The 22,896-nt window shown below is 40.0% G+C and overlaps 1 protein-coding gene across 1 annotated transcript in view; it reads left to right on the top strand.

Annotated features, from left to right (window-relative positions):
- TRPC4AP (transient receptor potential cation channel subfamily C member 4 associated protein) overlaps positions 1-22,896 on the top strand; it is a 59,499-nt gene that overhangs the window by 31,423 nt on the left and 5,180 nt on the right. Inside the window, exons 7-14 of the mRNA XM_006921744.3 lie at positions 837-1,044; positions 7,341-7,526; positions 15,689-15,855; positions 18,015-18,146; positions 19,906-19,964; positions 20,456-20,557; positions 21,724-21,807; positions 22,872-22,890. Coding sequence (XP_006921806.1) covers positions 837-1,044; positions 7,341-7,526; positions 15,689-15,855; positions 18,015-18,146; positions 19,906-19,964; positions 20,456-20,557; positions 21,724-21,807; positions 22,872-22,890 — 957 coding nt within the window. The remainder of the gene's footprint in view (positions 1-836; positions 1,045-7,340; positions 7,527-15,688; positions 15,856-18,014; positions 18,147-19,905; positions 19,965-20,455; positions 20,558-21,723; positions 21,808-22,871; positions 22,891-22,896) is intronic.

The raw sequence follows: 22,896 nt of genomic DNA, 5'->3' as shown, positions 1-22,896 counted from the left end.
TATTTCTTAAAACTCAATACACTCAATACTCATTCATGATAAAAGCTAGGAATAGGAGGAAAATTCCTTAATTACATATAGGATATCTGTTAAAACTTACAGCAAACATCAAACTTAATGTTAAACTTTGGTAATACTTCTATAAAGTCAAGAAAAAGGCAAGAAGGCTTGTCACTCAAAATGTTCATTGCAACATTGTTTAATAGTGAAAAATTGTAGTTCACCTGAACATATATTTAAAGAATGAGTAAATTGTAGAATAAAACAGTGAAAAATGAATCAATGAGAGCTACTTCTATCAGTGTATTTAAGTATCACTAACTGAAAAGTTAGGTAGTATATGATAAAATTCACACTGCATGCAGAACAATACCATATACTTTTATGGAAATATTCATAAATATAAAAATATGTATGAATGATAACATTAAGTACAAAATAATGATTACTTTTGGAGAGAGAGAAGAGAATGCAGCTGAGTGGGGAAATGGGCCTTCAGCTATATTTGAAATTCTTTCTTAAAAAATAAAATATATGTAGCAAGAATGGCAGTTTATAATTGATAAAACTTGAGTGGTATTTTTTTTTTAATAGGCAAAATGAGCCACACGAGCAAATCTTCAGACCAGTCTTATGAGGTAGGTTAGTTCCATTTGACAGGTGAACAAACTAACTTAAATTTCTATACCTAAGGTCTCACAGCTGCAAATTGCAGAGCTGGGATTGGAACCTAAGTGGTCTAACTACCAAGCCCCATTCTTCAGGGAATGCAAAAGAAGAGCACATCCAATTTTGAATGAACTGAGTCTGGGGACTGTTTTATTTGTCTTCTGTAGGAAATGATCCGACTAGATGAAGTCCCCAATCTGAGTTCCTTAGTATCCAATTTCGATCAGCAGCAGCTTGCTAATTTCTGCCGGATTCTGGCTGTCACCATTTCAGAGATGGATACAGGGAATGATGACAAGCACACACTTCTTGCCAAAAATGCTCAGCAGAAGAAGAACTTGAGCTTGGGGCCTTCTGCAGCTGAAATCAACCAAGGTAAAATTTATACTCTCAGAATTTTAAAATTTTAGTTCTGAGACCCCTTCCTAAATCATTAGCTCTTTCAATATCTCTAGAGATTAATCCATGTGAGGGTTCCTAGAGTCTACTTAGAGTATGTAAAATTTGTATGTATTTGTTAATTATTTTGGGGGGCTAAATCCATAGCTTTCATTAGAAGCTCAAAAAAGTTAAGAGTCATTGTTTATCAGAGTTACAAATAGCTGTACTTTTCAATTCATTAAACCTCCCTGGGCCTTCATCCTATACATTGTATACACAAACAAGGTTATTCATTGCAACATTGTAGTAACAAAAGACTAGAAACCACCTCAATGTTCATCGACAAGAGACTGCTTAAAAAACGAAGGTGATCTCTGTGTATCTACTGATACAGAAAAATCTCCAAGGTATAGTAATGGTAAAAAGGAAAATGCAGAACTGTGTATATGATACACTTTTTTGTATTAAGGCAGAGATGAGGAATAAGACCAGATATATTTGCTCATATACAGTATGCATAAAAAAATAGTATATTCAAGAAAACTTATGTGAGCCACCTGTTAGGGATGGCTGGTAACTGGGTAGGTGACATTAGCAGTAGAAGTGGGACTTCTTGGTGTATTATTTTATACATTGTTTGATGTTAGAACCACATGGGTATATTAGTTATTTAAATTTTTAAAATACTGTTCTAACCCATCTTTCTCACCTATTGCTTTTTGGTAGCAAAATAACTCTGTGCTATTGATAAAGTATTCTGGCCTAAGCAGATTTGGGGGAAGTTAGACATATATCTTTTTGGTCTTAAGAGTATAGATGTTTCATATTTGAACTAAAACGTTTATGTGCCTTATAAGCTATTTCTTGAACATTAACAGGCTAGAAATATTGTCTATGCAAAAACATCACTGTGTACATTAAGGTTAACCAAATAACTAAGATGAAATAATAAAGATTTATCATTAAAAAGCAGCAGCCCTAATGATGCTTTGACAACGATACTGTTTCTAAAGTCCAGTTGACTGGATGTGTGCATTCCGAGGCTGAGCTCTGCAGAATTGCTGCATGCTACCCAGCAGCCTTCCTTCTGAATACTGACTATGAGTCCTCTGTTAACTCTGTTAACAATGTAATTTCAGTTATGAACACCAGATGGTCATAACTGTACTAGTAGGTTATTAGGGAATATAATTTTACACATTTTAGTCATATGTTAGAACAGAAGTATGTGAACTCTGTGGATCCCAAGTTTGCAGTTCTCCCGTCAGGGCTTGTTTTTCTCTTCTGAGTCCATAGATCCAAGGCCTTCCTTGGTCTGTGTAAACTTTTCTTCCCCCCTCTTCTTTCTTACGACTTTTGAGGACTACTTAGGTTAGTAAATCATAAAATATACATCCTTAAAAACATGAATTTTATTATACCTAACTTATACCTCAGAGCTTATTTAAATGCACATATATATGTACACTGACCAAAGCTCACATTTGTTAATCTCCTGTTATGTGGCAGACATTGAGCTAACTACTTTATTTAGAAGTGATTTTATGTAATCCTCCAAGTAACCCTGTGAAAGAAATTAGTATCCCCATTGCACAGCTTAGGAAATCAAGGATCATACAGATTCAGTATTGGATACCTATGTATACTGAGGCACTAAGTAACTTTCATCTTTTAGTTTCCCATTTAAGGAATCTGTTCTGGCAGATTTTTTAAAAATTCCGCTAGTATCTATTATCCTCATGTGCCTGTTTGTAAGCTGACGCAAGGAATACCAGCATTACCCATCATTCTCGGGGAATGAGGTATTCTAGTCAGTTGGTTTCTAAATTAACTGAGTTTTAACTCCAAGCCTAGTTTTCTTTGATTTGGGGGATTAAAAAATTAAAGTCTTTATGTAATGGCTAGGTTTACTTTCATACCTGTGTGGCTAACCCATGAGGTGATCTACATGTGATGTCTGCTTTTTGGGATAAAGTTTTATTAAATGTTGTGTTTTAGTGCATCATATTATACAGGGTCTAGCCCTTCCCAACTCTCTGACTGTAATTTCTGTCTCTCCTTCCCCATTCCATGCACATTTTTCTCCAGTCAAAGGCTCTGAGAAGGCCAAGGTGAACATAAATCATGGGTAGATGAGAAAGATCTTAGTCCTCAGTGTTGTCATTCTTTAATTGAATTCCAGTACTGAATACTTTTAAATAAAGGTATGTGTAGTTGTCAGCTCTGGCTGCCATAACAGGATACCACAGACTGGGTAGCTGAAGTAACATTAATTTTCTCACAGTTCTGGAGGCTAGAGGTCCAAGATCAAGGAGCCATTGGTGTTGATTTCTGGTGGGGCCTCTCCCTGGCTTATAGATAGCCACCTTCTCACTATGTCCTTATGTGGCCTTCTGTGCATGCACAAAGAGAGATCTCTGGTGTCTCTTCCTTTTATTTAAGGGCGCTGGTCCTATTGAATTAGAGCCCCACTCTGATGAGCTTATTGAGTGACCTCCATAAAAGCCTTGTCTCCAAATACAGTCATATTGTAGATTAGGGCTTTCAGTGTATTTCAAGTGTGTAGGATGTTGCTAGAACATTTTTATTTTGTTTTAAATATACTGTACTGTGAGCTAGTTTTCTTGCCTACTAAAATAATGATTTATCCTATCTTCCTGGAGCTCAGATAATAAAATGTTAGAGCCCTTTTTGCGATTCTCGGAACTACTAGTTGTTCCCTCTGTTGACTCAGACTGGAACAAATCGCTCCATCTGAGAGGGAAAAAAAATCATTCAAGATTTTAGAGATATAGATGAAGCCACAGGCCAGATAATTATTAGTTTATAGGTGACACTGAGCTGAGTGGGGCTGATTTATGCAACACATGAGCTAGGATGGAATTCAGAATCATCTCAGAGAGCTGGAAACTGTGAGAGGAAAATTTACAGTATTTTGGAAATATTGATGTTTTAACAAATAAGAGGAGAGAAGAGGTCTGCTTTTGCAGAAATTCTTGGAAGTAGTGGGTGTTTTAGTTGTCAGCCAGTTTAACATTGACCAACAGTGTGTGATAAGGCTGTGAGAATTATAAAGACTGTATGATGCTGAGGTGCCAGTCCTCTAAGACTATATATAAGTTGGTCAGTATAATTGGGCCAGTGATTTTTTGAGGGGGGAGGAGAGAGAGTCTATCACTTTCATCAGCTTTTCAAGAGATGAGTGACTCACAAAAGCCCAGGAATCTCTGGGATGGGAGTCAGAGTCTCAGAATCCTGTACAGGTCACATCTGAAGGGCTGTGTTAAGTATGCAGGGTGCGAAGATTAGGTCTTAGGAACTGTCTTGTGAGGAACAGTTAAAGAAACGAGCTATTTACCCTGGAGAAAAGGGGTGTGAGAGTAAAAATCCAGCTTTCTGAAGATTTTCATGTAGAATCCAATCTCTTTTATTTATTTACTCTTGAGAAAAAGTAATACCTAAGTTTTTCTTTTTAAAATTCATAAGGTACAAAAAGAACAGCAGGTGTATAATAGAACATTTGTAACCCTCCCCATGGTAACCTATTACCATTTTCTCATATCCAGTCATGGAGGTGGATGAGGGGAAGAGAAAGATTGGCTTCTCCCTGTTTTTTGTACAGATGGTAATGTAAAATAGGCACCATTCTGCCCTGGCTTTTAACGTAACTTTATCTTGCAAAAGCATTCCATTCCAGTATGTATGGAATTATCTGATTCTTTTTTACAGCTATGTAGTAGTCCCATATATGGGCATACCACAATTTATCTAGTCCTCTATTGATAGAAATTTGATTTGTTTCAAGTCTTTGTTCCTACAAAGAACAACCTTGTGTATAGAGTATGATGTTTGGGATATTTGGCCTTTAAACTTTGATAGATGTTGACAAATTAAACTTCCAAAGAAATTACTGGTTCACCTTCCCACTCTGTGTATCCTTCCTAGTACATGGCCTTTTAAAACTTCTTGATATTTGTCAAGCTGATAAGTAAAAATTATTATCTCAAAAAAAAAAACCCAAAAAACACCCCAAAACTATCTTGTGGGGTGTGTGTGTTATTGAGGTTAAGGTCACATAACAAAATCAAACATTTAAAGTGAACAGTTAGGTGGCATTTAGTACATCTGCAGTTTGTGCAACCACTACCTCCATCTAGTTCCAAGACATTTTCATCACTCCAAAAAGAAACCCCATACATATTAAACAGTTTTTCTCAATTTTTTCCAACTCCTGGCAGCATTCACCTGCTTTCTGTCTGTAGAATTACCTATTCTGGATATTTCATATAAATGGAATCATACAATATGTGACCTTTTGTATCATGTATGATGCTTCTTTCACTTAGCATGATGTTTTTGAGGTTTATCCATGCTGTAGCATGTCAGTATTTCATTCCTAGTTATCGCTGAATAATAGTCATTGTATATATATATATATACCACAATTTGTTTATCCATTTGTTGATAGACATTTGTAGTGTTTTCACCTTTAGGCTATTGTGAATAGTCATGGTGTAAATGTGTGTATATGTATTTGAACACTTGGGTATATACTTAGTGGAATTTCTGGTTCATATGATAATTCTATATTTAACATTTCAAGGAAAGTTAATTTGTGGTTTTAATTCACTTTTTTTTGAGTGAAGTTAAACATTTTATAGTCACTCAATAATGTATAGAGGATGGAAAGAGCTAAGATTATTTGCCTAGCTCTGTGCTGGAACTAAATGTATATGACTTCATATAATACTCCTAACTAATTTGTTTTAATTTATTTTATTTTTAAAGAATTTTCTTTAGTATTCTTTTGAATTTTACTTTAAAATTTTTCATTATGGGAAACATATAGAAGTAGAGACATATATATGACACACATAATAGCATAACAATCCTCATTTACTCATCACCTAGCTAGCTTCAAAAATTGTCAACTGGTGGCTTGTCTTTATCCCTATTCACTTCTCCCTACCTCACTTTGGGTGATTCTGAAGCAAATCCCAGACATCATAAAATTTCACCTGTACAAATTTTTACAAAATAATGACTTTTAAACATAGTTCCAATACCATATTGTACCCTCCCAAATTTATAGTAACATCTTGATTTTTTTAAAGTAAAAATAGTAATACCTTAATACTATGAGATATTTAAGTACTTATTAATTTTTGATTAGGTGATACATTTACATGGTTCATAAAAAATCTACAGGTTCAAAAAGGTGTTCATTGCAAAGTTTCCCTCCCATTCTATTCCTGTTGGTCTAATTCTCTTTGCCTTTGGCAACCACTGCTGTTTTCTGTCCTTGCAGGAAGATTTAATGCATACACAAGCAAATATGTACAGATGTTAGCCTTATTTTAAAGAAGGTTTAATGATGGAGCCAGGATTTAAACCCAGATTTCCCTGCCTTCAAAGTTTATTATGTTCTCTTATGCTGATCAGAATTTTCATCTTATTATTGCGAGTAAAATAGGATTGGTGGCAATAGGAGTTAGGTAGTCAGTTTCTAAATTACCCCTCCTCCCAAAAAAGGCTTATCGTTCCTTCCTGCTAATACTTGTTTGTTACAGGAAAATTAAACTGTAGATAAGTAGTTTTAAAATAAGCATTTATATCCTCTCCTACTCAGGAACAGCCACAGTAAATACCTTGGTGCATATCTTTCCGTTCTTTGTGTATGGATATGTATATTATGTGCATATTTTAAAGAAGCAAAGTTTAAATTTTTTAAAGAAAATGGGCTTAAACCAATACTGTTTAATAATTTACTTTTTCTCTAGTAAGTAAATTTAAACATCTTTTGGAATTACTGTAATAAGATATGTCATTCTTAGTGTCTGTATTCCACTGTATGGCTATATCATATTTAATCAATATGCTATTAATGAACCTATAGTTATCACCACTTTTTTTTATTATGGAAACCACACCAATGAACATCTTTATATAGCTATCTTTGTATGTATAATTGGTTATTTTCTTATGGTAAATTGCCAGAAATGGACCTCCTGGCTCAAAGACACACAGATTTAAGGCATAAAAGTTTATCTTCCCACCAGTAGATATAAGAGAGCCTGTTTCCCTGCACCCGCTAAAATTGAACTTGTTTCTGTAGTTTTATTACTATTTTACTTTAGCTTGGCATTTCATTTTAAAGGGAAGCTCTGACTAGCTAGCTGCTCTCAGGTTAAAAATCATTCCTGTCATGCAGGTAAAGAGCAGGTTGTTTGTTGAGGGCTCTAGAGATGCTGTCTGTTTTGAAATTTCTTCTTTTGTTCTCTTTTCTGCAGCGGCCCTTCTCAGCATCCCTGGCTTTGTTGAGCGACTTTGCAAGCTAGCAACTCGAAAGGTGTCAGAGTCAACGGGCACAGCCAGCTTCCTTCAAGAATTGGAGGAGTGGTACACGTGGCTAGACAATGCTTTGGTGCTAGATGCCCTGATGCGAGTGGCTAATGAAGAATCGGAGCACAGTCAAGGTAGTTGGGGTGGGTCTCCTGAGAGGTGGGGAGCTTTCTCGTGGGTTCCTTGAGCCATTCTTGACCTCTTTTCCAAGGAGGATAAATTGAAATTTTCTCAAAGTAGAATTTTCCTCAGGGCAGTCCTAAATCATAATTGTTAAGATTCTTTTGATAGCTAGTGATAGAAACCTCTTTGGACTCTCTCAAAGCGGACTTGATTGCAGAGAGAGAAAGGCTTTGTTGAAGAACCTAAAGGCCTTTCTGAAGCCAATAACCACAGCATTCTTAGGAACTCAGAGAGTTCTTGCTGTATCTCTTCTTTCTTTAGTCTTTTTTCTGAAGAAGTGTGTTGCCTAGTAAATGTATAGGGGCCTAGGCTTAGCTCCAGCTACCTGGTGAAGGACTAGGGCTCATCTTGGGTCAGTTGCTCAACCCTGAAGCATTTGGCTCTGGCTAGCAGAATGGGGTCAGGTTGTGCAAACCCAGGAATTCTCTCTGTAAGCATGCAGATGAAAGTGAAGGGAGGAGTTCTGTTTCTGAAATGGAAGTGTGCCTGCTTCTCCAGTGGAACTACAGACAAAACCTATAAAAAACAACAATAAAAACCATCCACGTAAAGTCTGTGGAAATTGTTCTATGAGTATACAGTAAGTGAAACGTTTTTTCAAGAAAGTCTACTAAAACTCAGAACAGTTATAATTCATGGAAGTTCCACTTTGGGCAAGTGTGGCCAAAAAGACAGGGCTACCTCAGCTCCTAAAGAATTTGATATCTCACTGGGAGGGACAGGCTGCCAGCTTTATAATCCCATCCAACTCTAAGAAGAGGCTAAATTCTTGACTGAGTATGGCCATGAGTTCAGGGGCTCCTTTCTTCCTCCCCTCACCCCTCAAATTTTTTGACATATAATAACATACAACATTTTAGGTTTAACATGGACAATGTGTTGATCTGATAGATTTATATATTGCAAAATGATTACCACTACAGCATTAGCTAATAAATACTTCTATCCCATCACATAATTACCACTTTTTTTGTAGTGAGATGATTTAAGATTTACTCTCTTAACATGTATTAAGTACGTGATACAGTATCATTAGCTATAATCACTGTACTATACATTGGATCCCCAGAACTTGTTAATCTTATAACTGGAAGATTGTACCATTTCACCAGTATCTCCCCATTTCCTTAACCGCTAGTAACCACTACTCCACTCTCTGTTCTCCAAGTTTGGGTTTCTTAGGTCCTACATATAAATGAACTTACACAGTATATGTATTTCTCTATCTGACAGTTCTAGCGTAATGCTAGAGGCTCCTTTCCTCTACCCACCTCCATTCTACACTCATAGTATGGAAACTCTACCCCAGGCCCAACAGATCAAGAATTCTGTGGTCTTTATTACCCTTGATCAGCTCACTAGGATAGAGTTCCACACAGGGAGAAGCAAACTGAGAAGACTAGAAGCTACCAGCTCCACTCAGAGTAGTAGCAGGTAATATTTGGCCAGAGGGAGAGGTAATAGGTAAGAATAGAATGTGGGAAAGTTTGAGCCTAAGGGCATTCTCAAAAACAATGTAGATATTCCTTGTAAGCAAATAATAGGAGGCTGTTAGCTCTTGTTAATTGAGAACAAAAAAGCCAAACTGTATGCCTGTTACCTCGCCAGTGAGAAACAGACAGCTAAAGAGATAGCTAAGAAGAGAGTTCTTCTGAGCTCAAAACCTTAGTCTCAAAAAATACCTGCTTGTATTTAATTGAATCAGACTTTGGAGCAATGTATGCCTCAAGGCATTGTCAAAAACCTTAGAGCATTCAGCCATCAATTAAGAGATCCTGACAGCTGAGTTTCATACCAGATGAGGCAGAAAGCTTAACAGAAGGATCAGAAAAGAGCCAAAGAGAGTCCTGCAAAAACACTTTCACCTGGGGAGACTGCACATGCCCAAGTTTGGTCTCTCAGAGGTGCAGCACCAAGGCCTCGCTAGTTCTTGGAGAAATAGAATTTACTGAACTAGGCTAGCCAAGTCACTAAACAAATAAACAAGAAAACAACAGCAATCCCTTTATCTAAAACGTCTTATTTCTAACAAAAATTATGAGGCATGCAAAGACACAGGAAAGTATGACCCATACACATGAGAAAGTAGGCAACAGAAGTGGCCTGTGAGAGAGCCCACATACTGCTTACTGCAAAAACATTAAAGTACAAATAAAGGAATAAAAAACATGAAATATATAGAAAACAGAAAGTAAAAGGGCAGAAGTAAATCCAACTTCGTCAATAATAACATTAAATGTGAATGGATTAAACAATTCATTCAACAGACGGATTGTCATATTGGATTTTTTTTTTTTTAAAGATCCAGTTAGAGCCTACAAGAGGCATACTTTCTATTCAAAGATAGAATTAGGTTGAAAGTGAAAGATAGAAAAAGATATGTCGTGCAAAGAGCAACTATAAGAAAGTTTGGGTTGTTGTACTAAAAGAGACTTTAAAACAAACAAAATATTATCAGAGATAGAAGGGACTTTTTATAATAGTAAAAGAGTGAATCGATTAAGAAGATGTAAGTTCTAAACATATATTCATCTAACAACAACAACAAAAGCAAAAACAGATTTGAAGAGCAAAATAGATAATTCAGTAATAATAGTTGGAGACTTTAATATCCCATTTTCAATAATGGATAGAACAGCTATGCAGAAGATCAAAGAAATAGACTTGAACAACACTGTAAGTCAACTAGACTTATATATAGAACCATCTACCCAATAACTGCAGAACATAAATTCTTCTCAAGTGCACATAGAATAGTCTCTAAGATAGACCATATATAGGCCATAAAAAAGCCTCAATAAAGTTAAAAGGATTAAAATTGTACAGAGTATGTACATCAATCACATGCAGTGGTATTAAAAATTAATAGCAGAAAGCAGTTTTTTTTTTTCAAAATTCACAAATATGTGGAAATTAAGCAATATACTTTTAAATAACTGGTCAAAGACAGAATCACAAAGGGAATTAGAAGATAATTTGAGACGAATGAAAATGAAGGTAGCATACCAAATTTATAGCATACAGCTAAAGTATGCATAGAGAGAAATTTATAGCTGTAAATGCCTTCATTAAAAAAGATTTCAAATTAATCATCTAACCTTCTACCTTAAATCATTGGGAAAAGAACAAATTGTATTCCCAAAGCAAGCAGATGGAAAGAAATAACAGAATTGGAATGGAAATTAATGAACTAGAGAATAGAGAAAATCTGCCAAACCAAAATCGATTCTTTGGAAAGATCAGCAGAATTGACAAACTTTACCTACACTGACCAAGAAAAAAAAAAAATTCAGATCACTAAAATTAGGAATGAAAGAGCATATATTACAACTAACCTTGCAAAGATAAAAATGACTCTAAGAGAATACTATAAACTATATGCCAACAAAGTAGTTAACCTGGGCGAAATGGAAAAATTATAAGACAGACACAAACTATTACAACTGATTCAAGAAGAAATAGAAAATGCGAATAGACCTGTGTCAAATAAAGAAATTGAATTAGTAATGAAAAAACTATTCCCAAAGATAAGCCCTGGCTCACATGGCTTCACAGGTGAATTCTTCCAACTGTTTAAAGAAGAATTAACACCAATATGTCAGATTCTTCAGTGAAATAGAAGAGGAGAAAACACTTCTCACCTCATTTTGTGAAGCCATTATTACCCTGATACCAAGACATCAGTAGATGCAGAAAAAGCATTTGACAAAATGCAATACCCCTTCATGATAAAAAAAAAGAAAAGACAAAAAAGCCTCAAACTAGGAATAGAAGGGAACTTTCTGAAGCTATTAAAATATATCTACAAAAAACCCACAGCTAACATTATACTTAATGGCCAAAGACTGAAAGCCTTCCCCCCACTGAGGTCAGGAACAAGAAAAAGATATCTGCTCTTGCCACAACATTGTACTGGAGGTTCTGTTTGGCAGTTAGGCAAGAAAAATAATTAAAAGTCATCTAGATTAGTAAAAAATAAAAGTATTTACAGATGATATGATCTTGTATATAGGAAAACCTAAGGAATTCCTTAAAAATATTGCTAAACTAATAAATGAGTTTAACAGAGTTTAGTATATAAGCTCAATATACAAAAATCAATTGTATTTCTATACAATAGCAATGAACAAACCAAAAATGAAATGAAAATTTTATTTATAAGAACATCAAAAAGGATAAAATACTTAGGGATACATTTAATAAATGTAAAACATATACTCTGAAAATTATAAAACATTATTATTGAACAACATTAAAGAAGACCTAAGTAAATGTAAAGACATCTCATGTTCATTATCAAAAGACTGTATTTTTAAGATAGCAATACTCCCCATCTTGATATACAGATTCAGCACAATCTCTGTCAGAATCCCAGCTGTCTTCTTGGCAAAAATGGACTAGCTGGTCCCAAAATTCACATGAAAACACAAGGGTCCAAGAATAGTCAAAACAATCTTGAAAAAGAACAGTCAGAAGACACACTTCAGCAGTAATCAACAGTGTGCTACTGACATGAAGAGAGACATGTAATGAAAAAGAATTGAGACTTCAGAAATATACCCTCACTTAATACAACCAATTGATTTTTAGCAGGAGTTCTAAGACCGTTCAGTTGGGGGGCAACAATAGTCTTTTCTACAACTGGTGCAGGGACCGTTAGATATTCACATGTAAAAGAATGAAGTTGGAACCTCCTACTTCACATATACAAAAATTGAAAGGATCAAAGACTTAAATGTAAGAGCTAAACCCTTAGAAGAAAACATAGGGATAAAACTTCATGACTTTGGATTTGGCAGTGGTTTCTTAGAGGGCACCTAAAGCACAAGCAACCGAATTAAAAATAGATATCTTGAACTTCATTAAAACAAAAAACTTTTGTGCTTCAAAAAACCATCAAGAAAGTGAAAGCACTCACAGAATAGAAGAAAATTGGGGGGTGGTGTGGAAGAGAACATTTTTGTAAACCATCTATCTAATGAGTGACTTTAATCTATAATATATAACTCCTGCTGCTCAGTAATAAAAAGACAACCCATTTCATAATATGAGCAAAGGATTCAAGTAAGTGTTTCTCCAAAGAAGACATACAAATAGCCACTAAGTACAGGAAAAGATACTTAACATCTTTAGCCGTCAGAGAAATGTGATTCAAACCACAGTGAGATACTAATTCACACCCACTAGGATGTTTATCATCAAAAAGACATAATAACAAGTGTTGGCAAGGACAAGGAGAAATTAGAACCCTCGTTTCCTGCTTTGGAAAACCATCTGGCAGTTCCTCAAAAGGTTAAACGGAGTTATCATATGACACAGGAATTCCGTTCCTGGGTATATACCCAAGAGAATGAAAATGTGTTAAACAAAAACTTATACATGCATGTTCCTAGCAACAGATTTATAATAGCCAAAATATAGAAACTAACCAAGTGTCCATCAACTGCTGAATGGACAACAGAATGTATTATATACAATCAAATATCCATCAGTTTAAAAAATGAAATACTGATACACGGTATAACCTAAATAAACCTTGGAAACTTTGTGCTAAGAGAAAGAAGCCTACAAAAGAGGACATATTGTATGATTCTATTTATACAAAATGTCCTGAATAGGCAAATCCATGGAGGCGGAAAGTAGTTTAGTAGATGCCTAGGGCTGAGCAGTTTGGTAAGAAATGGGGAGGAGCTACTAATGAGTACAGGATTTCTTTTTTGGGGTGATGAAAATGCTCTAAAATTTTGTTGATGGCGCCACAACTCTGGAAATACTAAAAACCACTGAATTGTACACTTTCAGTGGGTGAATTGTATGTATGTGAGATATAAGGTAAACCTGTTTTTTAATAGAGAGAATGTCCCCAGAGTGTGCTGCAGACGTAGGAAGGATGGTTGCCACTTTAATCAGTGTGGTGGAGCTGAAGACATTTGTAGGGAAGTACAGGCCTCTTAAATTAGTTTTCCCATCCTCATCCTTGGGAATTAACTTTGCTGCTAAACTCTGGTCATTGCTTTAGGGACTATGTTTCTTGAAAATATCTATCCTGGAGCGTTTCTTGCCAGACCTGTGCACACCAGACGCCAGAGGTAGGCAGTGACTCAGGGAGGAGTCCAAGCTGCCCATGTCTGTCTTTCTCCACAGACGTTTATTACTGAAGAGGGCTTGTGTGTCACATGCTGTACCTACTCCTTCCAGAAACATACTCTCCTGCCATCCTGCCCACCCCCAAGTCCCCTCGTTCTAGGTAATGAGGACACTAAGCCTTTCAAGACCACAAGTGTACAGCAGAGGCAGGATTCTACATGCTAGCTCTTCAGAGTCTCTCCACAATTCCGTTGACTCTTAAAACTGTTCTGGAATCAGCACCAAGAAGTCCCAACATTGAAATTGAGTAATTATGGTTTTTCTCCCAACCTGAAGGAAAATATATGTGAATAGATAGAATTTTCTCAATTAAGTTTCTCCAGTAAATTTTTCTTAAGTCTTTGCCCATCGCCACTTTAGTTGCCATTAAGAGCTTGCAGATTAAAAAGAAAAAAAAAGAATAGCAAGCAAGCACTAGCAGAAAACCTCAGTGTTAGTTTTTTACTTCTATTTAACATAACATGTTGCTTACATGTGCCAGGCATTGCTTGAAGCACTTCCAATATATTAAGTCCTTTAACTTTTGCAGCATTGGTAAGAGATGAGTACTATTGCCACTCAGCGATTGAATGGTAGAGCTCAGATTCAGATCCAGAAATCTGGCCCCAGAGTCAGTGCTCCTAACAACTCTACCACTGCTTCACAGTCATCCTTCATTCAGCAGGTGGTCTTCTTCCAGAGTTGTGATTTTATATTAATGACATAATATAGCTGGAAAAAATAGTTCCAGTCTGTAGGGCTGAGTAAGTTAGGTTTTTAACGTCATATCAGCGTGCAGAAATCACCATAACTTCTGTATGCACTTTATTTAAATATATCTGATAACCACTGTTCTGTACCATGAGTTTTTCTGGCCTTTGTAAACAGCCTCTAGGGCAGCAATTCCAGTAGGAGCTTGACCTTGTCCTTTCATCTTAAAAATGAGGAAAACTGAGGAGAAGTAACTTCTAAGAATTCTTGACTCCAGCCAGTGACCTTTTAAAATAACAGGGACCTCCAAGTGAGGCTTTCCAAGAATCAGGTGCTGAGCTTTTCTTATGTTCTCATTCGCTCCTCACAGTAACCCTGGCCATTCACCGTGGCACTGCTTTCATTCCCAGGTTATAGAACAGTCTAAAGCCTAGGGAGGAGGTGACTTGCCCATTGTCACACAGCCAGCAAGTTGTAATTCCAGAGCCCTCAGTCTTCATCACTTTGCTTTACTACCTTCCCAAGACTATGCTCCTATGTGGCCTGCATCACCCATGGAGACATTTTGTTAACTCGGTAATAGAATAAATGAGGTGGTTTATCTACAGCCCAAAACACAATGCCTGATACATAACAAGTTTCCCATAAATATTACTTAGCTGCTACTAGTTACTAATAATGAAATTGGGTAAAATGAAAATCTTCTAGTAGAGAATATGTTCATCCGTATCACTAGTAGCAGTTGTGATGCCCAATCTGCCTTATCAAGTTGAACCTCGGAAAACTTTAGATAGATAGTTCTTCGAAAAACTGGGGGGGTGGAATCTTCCAAAAAGGATTCCTCCCAGTCTTTGAGTAGTGCCCCCTCGTGGAAGCTAGGCAGAAAGACCAAGTATGCTGAGTCATCTGTGACCTGAAGAGTTTGACAGAATTTGCTACTAGACATTTGTATCTGGCCACTTTGGGGGCACTGGTGGCAGGAGAGAGGAACATGAGGGGAGAGAATGGATCATGTTACTGCACTGGCTGTGTCAGAATATTTTTAGTGTATATTAAAGTTGATGAGATAGAACTGCAGTCAATTTTTCTTAGTTTCTCAGCTTGCCTGGCCCCTGGAGCCTAGAGGGAGTTTTGTGGCTTTCAAAGTCTCTTTCATGGGCTCAGGGCCCAGTCTAACGGCTCTTTTACCTCAGGTCTGTTCAGAACAGGTTTGAAGGACAGAAACATGTTTCCTCATAATCTGTGACTCAGTGCTCTCTCCTGGTGGCTATCCCAGCCTCCATTGTGTTCCCTCCTCCAGGGGCTTCCGAGGAGAATGGCCTGCCTCACACTTCAACTAGGACCCAACTGCCTCAGTCAATGAAGATTATGCATGAGATCATGTACAAACTGGAAGTGCTCTATGTCCTCTGTGTCCTGCTGATGGGCCGTCAGCGAAACCAGGTGGGCCTCTCCCCCACATCTCAGAACAGGTTTGTTCAGGAGCAGATGCTTTCTGGATGCTTGTGGTGTGCTGAGTACACCACTAGGCCGCCTCTTAGAATGGCTGTCTAGCCCAGCAAAGCCTCAGGGTGGTTTTCCTTTTCTCTGTTTTGCACATAAGGAAACCAGTCTGATTCCAGAGCTCACAGTCTTTCCACTGTACTTTTCTGTGGGCAGCATTTCTAGGCAAAAGCATTGGTGCCAACGCAGGAGTGGGTAGCTTAGCCATGTTCTCTGACCTTGTTACTGTGGAGAATAAAGGATCAGGGACTGGTGAGATGACTGTCCTGTGACGCACTGGAGGAGTTGCCAGTGTGATGGGGACTCAAGGCGGAGGGCCAGAGCTCAGAGCAATGTCAGGTTATGAAGACTAGGCAGCTATAGGAGGTCTCCAGATATTCCGGGATTCCCTGAGCCTCGAAGCAGTTCCAGGAAGGAGAAGCAAGGGCCCATAACCTTAAAAAGGAGAAAGCGGGCTCTGAAAGTATGCAGCACTCTTCTTCAAGATAGAGAAGTAATCCTCTCCTGCTAGCTAGGATGATACTAGGCACAGGGGAGGGGTGGGTTAAGGAGAGGGGAGGCTGGGAGCTCAATAGTCCTTACATACCTTTTTGAGTCAGACACTGGACTATCACAAGCTCTGTGAGATTGGAGAGATTATCCCCATTTTACAAGTGGGGATGAATTTTGAAAGGAGTAGCCAGGGGAGAGACTCACTGAGAAGATGATATCTGGCATGACAGTGTCCTGAAGAAAGTGAGAGAGCCAGGCAGGCCAACCCCTGAGGCAGACTACCAGGTAGAGGGAGCAAGCCCCTGAGGTGGGAGCATGCCTGGTGGGTTGGGGGACCAGTAAGGAAATGAGGGATGGATTAGAATAAGCAGCAAGGAGAGAAGAGATAAGGAGTCACAGGAGGCCAGATTGCATTGGGCTTTAATAGGCCATTTTAAGGACTTTGGTGTTTACTCTGAGTGAAATGCGAAGTCATCACTCTGTCTGATGTGTGTAAGAGCTGGCAGTAGCTAGGACCTGCATGTTGGTGGTGGGAGTGGTGACAAGTGCTTGCATTCTGGATCTGTTTTGAAGGTATTACAGGTAGGATTTGCTGATAGTTTGGATGTAGGCATAAGAGAGAAGTTGTAGATGACTTCCTTAACTCCTTCCAAGGTTTTTTGGCCTAAGAAGGTGGGAGGATGGATTTGCCATTTACTAAGATTGTTAAGACTGCGTAAGGAAGAAGATAAGGAGTTCAGTTTGAACAAGTTAAGTTTGAGGTGTCCCTTAGAATTGGCACCTGGATTAGCTACACCTAGAATTAATATTACAGGTGAGACTGAGCACTTTGCATATATAGAAGAACCTTTTATATTTTCCTGTCTGTATCTTGTCTATGTCCTGTCTATATTCTTTGCCCATTTTTTCTGTAGGGTTGGAAATTAGCTTTTTGCTGGCATGTAACACAAAATCGTTAATATGGTCTCCTATTGTCATATCTGACTTGTGACTTTGCTTATTGTGAGTTTTGCCATGCAGAATTTTAAAACATTTATGTGGTTGAAATCAACAGTCTTCTCTTGGCTTTTATATTTGGTATAATTCTTTAGAAAGTCTTTCTCTCTCTGATTATTTAAAAAGAAAAAAACCTTTGCATAGATTCTTCTAGGATCTTTAGAGTTTCGTTTTATTATATTTTTATCTTGCTTCCAATTGAAATTTATCCTACTTTGAAGCACGAGGAGTATTTTTACTTTAATGATATGCAGAGGAAAGAAACAAATTAGAAAGGTTAAGGAACCTGCTTAGAGTTACACAGTTTGTAAGTGGTGGAACTAAGAGTCAAAACCAGGGATGTCTAAATACAAAAGTCATGGTCTTAAAAGAGGACCTGCTGTTCCGTATGACTCCTGGGATTGTGAGTATTTATGAACAGAGTTAAAAAGTATATTTGTGTCTCGTGGGGGCAGAATAGGGTCTGTTGTGGGTGTTTTCTGTAAGCCTCAACACCCCGTGCTGACTGTTGGCTTTCTTTGTCCTGAAGGTTGTTATTGTATGTGCTCAGCATGAGGCTTGATCTTTGCAGCATGTTTGTTTTACTGTGTTTTCCTTCCTACCCAATCTAGGTTCACAGAATGATTGCAGAGTTCAAGCTAATCCCTGGGCTTAATAATTTGTTTGACAAGCTGATTTGGAGGAAGCATTCAGCATCTGCCCTTGTCCTCCATGGTCACAACCAGAACTGTGACTGTAGCCCGGTAAGCAAGGTACCTCTGGGACAGATGGGCTTTATTTGCCAGGAATAGTTGTTTCAAGACCTACTCTTGACTCTGAAATCGCATTCTTTGAGAGCAGAGCAGAAACTGAAAGTCATAGCCTGTATCATCCCATAACTGGAAGCTACTTTGGGGAAAGATGTGACCCCATCCCTCTACCTATGCAGACATCCCTCTTGACGGCCTCCAGCCAGCTTCCCCTTGTATGCCTCAGGGATGGGCCTCACTTCCCTCCAGGTGACCCACCCACTCTGTTACCTAGCAGTAAGGTTTTCTGTGCTCTATCACACTGTAATTATATCTACTGGTAATTTTGCCTTCAAGAACCATGCAACACCAATGGTCTGCATCCAGAAGGGGCTTTAGGATGCTTTCTTTTTTTAAGGGGTCAAGGGCTTACCTCTACCTTCTCTGTCACTGTGTGTTAGAGCAACAGACTGGAAGTCATGAGGCCTATTGTGCTGATCAGCTTGTTGGAAGAGCTTGAATGAGTCACTGAATCTCTGAGCTCTGTTTCTTGCAAAAAGATTATAGTTCCTTACCTGCTGGCCTCATGCAGAAGGCTCGGCCACCAGCATCAGGGAGAAAGTGCTCAGGGACTTTAAAATGCCACACATCTGTCAGGGTCTAGTGCCATGGGTCCACCCTGGTCTCTGCGCTACATTGTGGGGATTTTCCTCAGTGCCTTATCTTCCAATTTACTATTTTTCATTTTGGCCTTGTCAGATTTGCCTTTCAGCCCATCCATTTGAGGTTTTAATTTCAAGTGAATATATTCTGCATTTCTAGACATTCTGTCCCGCTCCTTGTCAAAAACTACTTAGTCTTTATTCATTATGTTAATGTTTTGTTCTGCATTTTCTTTATTTGTAACATACTTTATTGTGGTCTCTTTCTGATTGCTCATGGGGTACTAATACTTACGTTTGAGTCTTCAGACTCAACTCAGGGTAGAGTATTGCCACGAGTTCTGTAACGTTTATGGAGACATCACCTTTAGGGGGTTATTTTCCCTCCGAATACCTATGTATCCTGGGTCCTGGAAGTATTTCTACAGAGCACTTTGCTTTTGTCAGCCAGGTACTTTGCGAGGCATAGTGTCCCAGGGCAGGTTTTCATGTTGCGTGTCTTGGCCCTACTGCTCTGGGAGTATGAGCCCAGGGTCCTTCTCCTGGGGGCCCTTGTCTACTACCAGCAGCACCTTGGCAGAGACGGGCTTCTTCGCCAGCTTTCTAGGCTGGCTGGTGGGTTTTTCTAACCCTTCTTTCAACAAATGTATACACTCCCCAGGGCTTTACACAGGCCTACAGTTCTGTGGCCCCTGAAGGACATTAAAACCCATGCCCTGTCCTGAATAAGTCTTATTTCTACTTTATCCTGTCCAGAGCTGCCAACCATCAGTGCTTGTGCCCACTGCTCTGAACTCAGTCTGTCTTTTTCTGATTCCTATGGGTTTTCCTTCCTTTCTTATGAACTTAGCCTCCCATTTAAAAGAATTTCAGTTACTTTCTAGTCTAGTCTTTTGGGGTGTTTTTAGCAGGAAGAGCCCACATTAACTTAAACTACTGTTGGTCAGAGGGGGACGTCAACACTAGATTTTTTGATTAAAGGAAAGTCCTCATTTTAAATGAGGACCGAGGCTCAGAAGCTAAGCGACATGCCCAGGCTCTCACCAGAGTGTTTGTTTTCTTTTGGAACGTTGTGACTATGGTCTAACATCCAGGGTGCTTGTATATTTTAGGACATCACCTTGAAGATACAGTTTTTGAGGCTTCTCCAGAGTTTCAGCGACCACCACGAGTAAGTACAAGCTGTTCTTAGAAGTAAAGTTGTTGCGCCGTCTTCTCTCTACTCTCTGTCCCATCACTGACCTCAGCTCAAGAGGAAGACCTGGGAGCCATGGGAGCTGTTGTCACCTCAGTGTAAACCACATGTGGCTGCACTTCCATGATACTGTAATAAAGAGCTGTCATTTGTCCAGCCCTTCCTTTATGCCAGGCACCACACTGAGCTTTCTCTTGCCCTCACAGTCACCCTGGGAAGTGAGTACACAAGTCGTTGGCCCCTTAGTACCCTTGGCATTGACACATCCCTTTGCCGTTTGTCCCTCTGAACCAGGAGCTGACAGTCTGGCTATTCACAGAGGCTGGCAGGAACCCTAGAATGCTGGCTCGGGTACGAGGTGTTGGGGGACATACTTGAGGGAGCCTCAGATTCTCCCCCTCCACAGGAAATGGGCAGGGGATGATCCCTGCTCCTGTCCTTAGCCCCCTCCGACCCATTTGTTTCAGGAACAAGTACCTGCTGCTCAACAACCAGGAACTGAATGAACTCAGTGCCATATCTCTCAAGGCCAACATCCCTGAGGTGGAAGCTGTCCTTAACACCGACAGGTGAGCACGGACAGGGTGCAGCTTTGCCCACAGCCTGTCCTGGCTGCCTGTGTGCCCCGGGTGTGCTTACCTATCCTCTATCACTCATGTGTAGCTACAGTGTCCCAAGGGCACCTATGTGTGAGGCACTGTCCTTACATCACCTGCATTATCTCTTTGGAGCAGCCCTGGGAGGGAAGTGCCATCATCACCTCCACTTTTCAGAGGGGGACCGGGGCTTGGAGAGGTCACCTGCCAAAGGTCATATGTGCTCTGCCCCCTCCCCTTGTCTCTCACTTCTGCTGATATCCTTTCTTGCATGGTAGCAGTTGGAGCCAAGCAGTACAAACAGGCCCCCTTACCCTCTCCAAAGTCCCATTTGCTGGGTTATGCTTCCCTCATCTTCTGAAACTAGGCGAGGAAGTCACAGGCTCACGGGGGTCAAGGCAGGGATGACTATACCCATCAACGAGAGTCATGATTCCCCAGCTTTTTTTTTCTTTTTTCTTTTTAAGGCAGCAGAACTTGTTCAAATAAAATCGTACATAGTCTCACCCTAATGTCTATAGTGGATAAAAGTAGAGCTGCTTTATTTGAAGAAAAAGTTGGAGGGCCCAGAACCCCTGCCTGCTTGTCCCTCTCTCCCCAGTGACATGTCCTGAGTCATTTCCTCATCAGCTGCCTTTGCTTCCTAGACCAGGAAGCTGAGGTCCAGAGACATGGGCACTTGTCCAAGGCCAACTGGAGCTAAACTGGGGCCCCAGGGTACTCCCTGCCTCACCCCATTGGCACAGATGTTGCCCCATCTGGTAGACTCTGTCATGCCTGTTCCTAACCCACTTTAGGTGTAAGCAACGCTCCCTCCAGCAGGTCTGAGCCCTGTCTGACTCGATGTGTTTCTGGCCTCTAATCACTTGCCAGTGGGTCTGAGAATGGAAAGCTGGCCTGAGATATGGTGTGAATGCACTTGGCTATTCAGTTCTAAGACTGCAAGAGTCCTGGGATATTCTGGACCCAGGTAGAGCAGGAGGGCATCCCGGAAGCCTGGAAGTGTCCCCATGTTTCCCTCCCCCATCAAGCCAGCAGAGACCCAGCCTAAGGGCCCCAAGACAACAGTCCTTGACTAAGTGGAATTTGGCCCCTCTCAGCCTCTCAGATCTGCCACCAGTGTCTCTCTTTTGTTTCAGGAGTTTGGTGTGTGATGGGAAGAGGGGCTTATTAACTCGTCTGCTACAGGTCATGAAGAAGGAACCAGCTGAGTCATCTTTCAGGTAGGTCTGTGGACAGGCACCTGCCACTCCTGAGGGGCCCAGGAGCCAAGTGTTTCTCAAGTGGTTAAAAATACCTTCTTTAGTCTCCAGCTTCCGCCCTAACATCTGATTACTGTGGGGGAGAGGGGGTTTGACTGCCATCTCCTCTGTGTCAACTCGGCACGTATATATTAGCTCTGCTACGTGCCAGCAGTGTATTTCAAGAATTGATCAAGCATTTACCAAGCACCTATTCTGTGCTGGCATTGGACAGGTGGAAGAGAAACAGGAGCTACAGTCTTTGCCCCCATGGAATTCCTCGGGTTGTGGGAAACAAACCTGAAAAGAAACCTATTTTAATGCAGTGTGGAAAGGCATGGAGCCAGGACCTGTCCCAAGAGCTGTGGGAGCACAGGAATGCTCTTTCCCCAGCTGGGGGCCGGGTGGGTAAACATGGACAGGAAGGGCTTCTCAGAGTTCCTTACACTCATCTAAGATGACCCCTAAAGGCTGTGGACAGGAGTAGCCAGTGAGGGAGGCATTCTATCATGGCTGGGTGTGAGCTGTCAGTGGGTTCCATGCCCAAATGTGGCCCCCCTCAGTTCAGCCTGCCTTGTCTAGACTCCCCTCATGGATCTCAGCTCTGCCCTCTGGGGCTGCTCAGTCAGCTTCAGCCACCTCTTCTCCAGGCACAGGGGACAGCCCATCAGATGTGAGCTCAGTGGCCTGTCCACACACATATTTCAGGTTCCCTCATTCATTCCTGGCCCGTCTTCTATGTCCTCCTGTCCTGAAAGAACAAAGTTTAGAATACATTTTCACATGTTACTCACTGGGGCCAGCCCTCTCCTAGACAAAACCAGATAGGGGACTGTTCCTCACTATACTGTCAGCTCCATGAGGTTGGGGACTCTTGCTGTGTCACCAGTGCCTACTTGAGGCTTGATGCCTCAACAATATTCTATAAATGTCTGTTGAGTGAATGAAAAGGCAGCAAACATCTCCCAGTCCCTTGGGGCATGGAACATGGGCCAGAAGAGGGCAGTCTTAGCCACCTGGGCCAGGGGTCAACATTTGGGTCGCAGGTTTTGGCAAGCCCGGGCTGTGGAG

The sequence above is a fragment of the Pteropus alecto genome, unplaced genomic scaffold (genome assembly GCF_000325575.1).
Source record: "Pteropus alecto unplaced genomic scaffold, ASM32557v1 scaffold45, whole genome shotgun sequence".
Taxonomy (NCBI): domain Eukaryota; kingdom Metazoa; phylum Chordata; class Mammalia; order Chiroptera; family Pteropodidae; genus Pteropus; species Pteropus alecto.
Note: the sequence above shows the minus strand (reverse complement) of the source record. Positions and strands in the feature narration are given on the sequence as shown.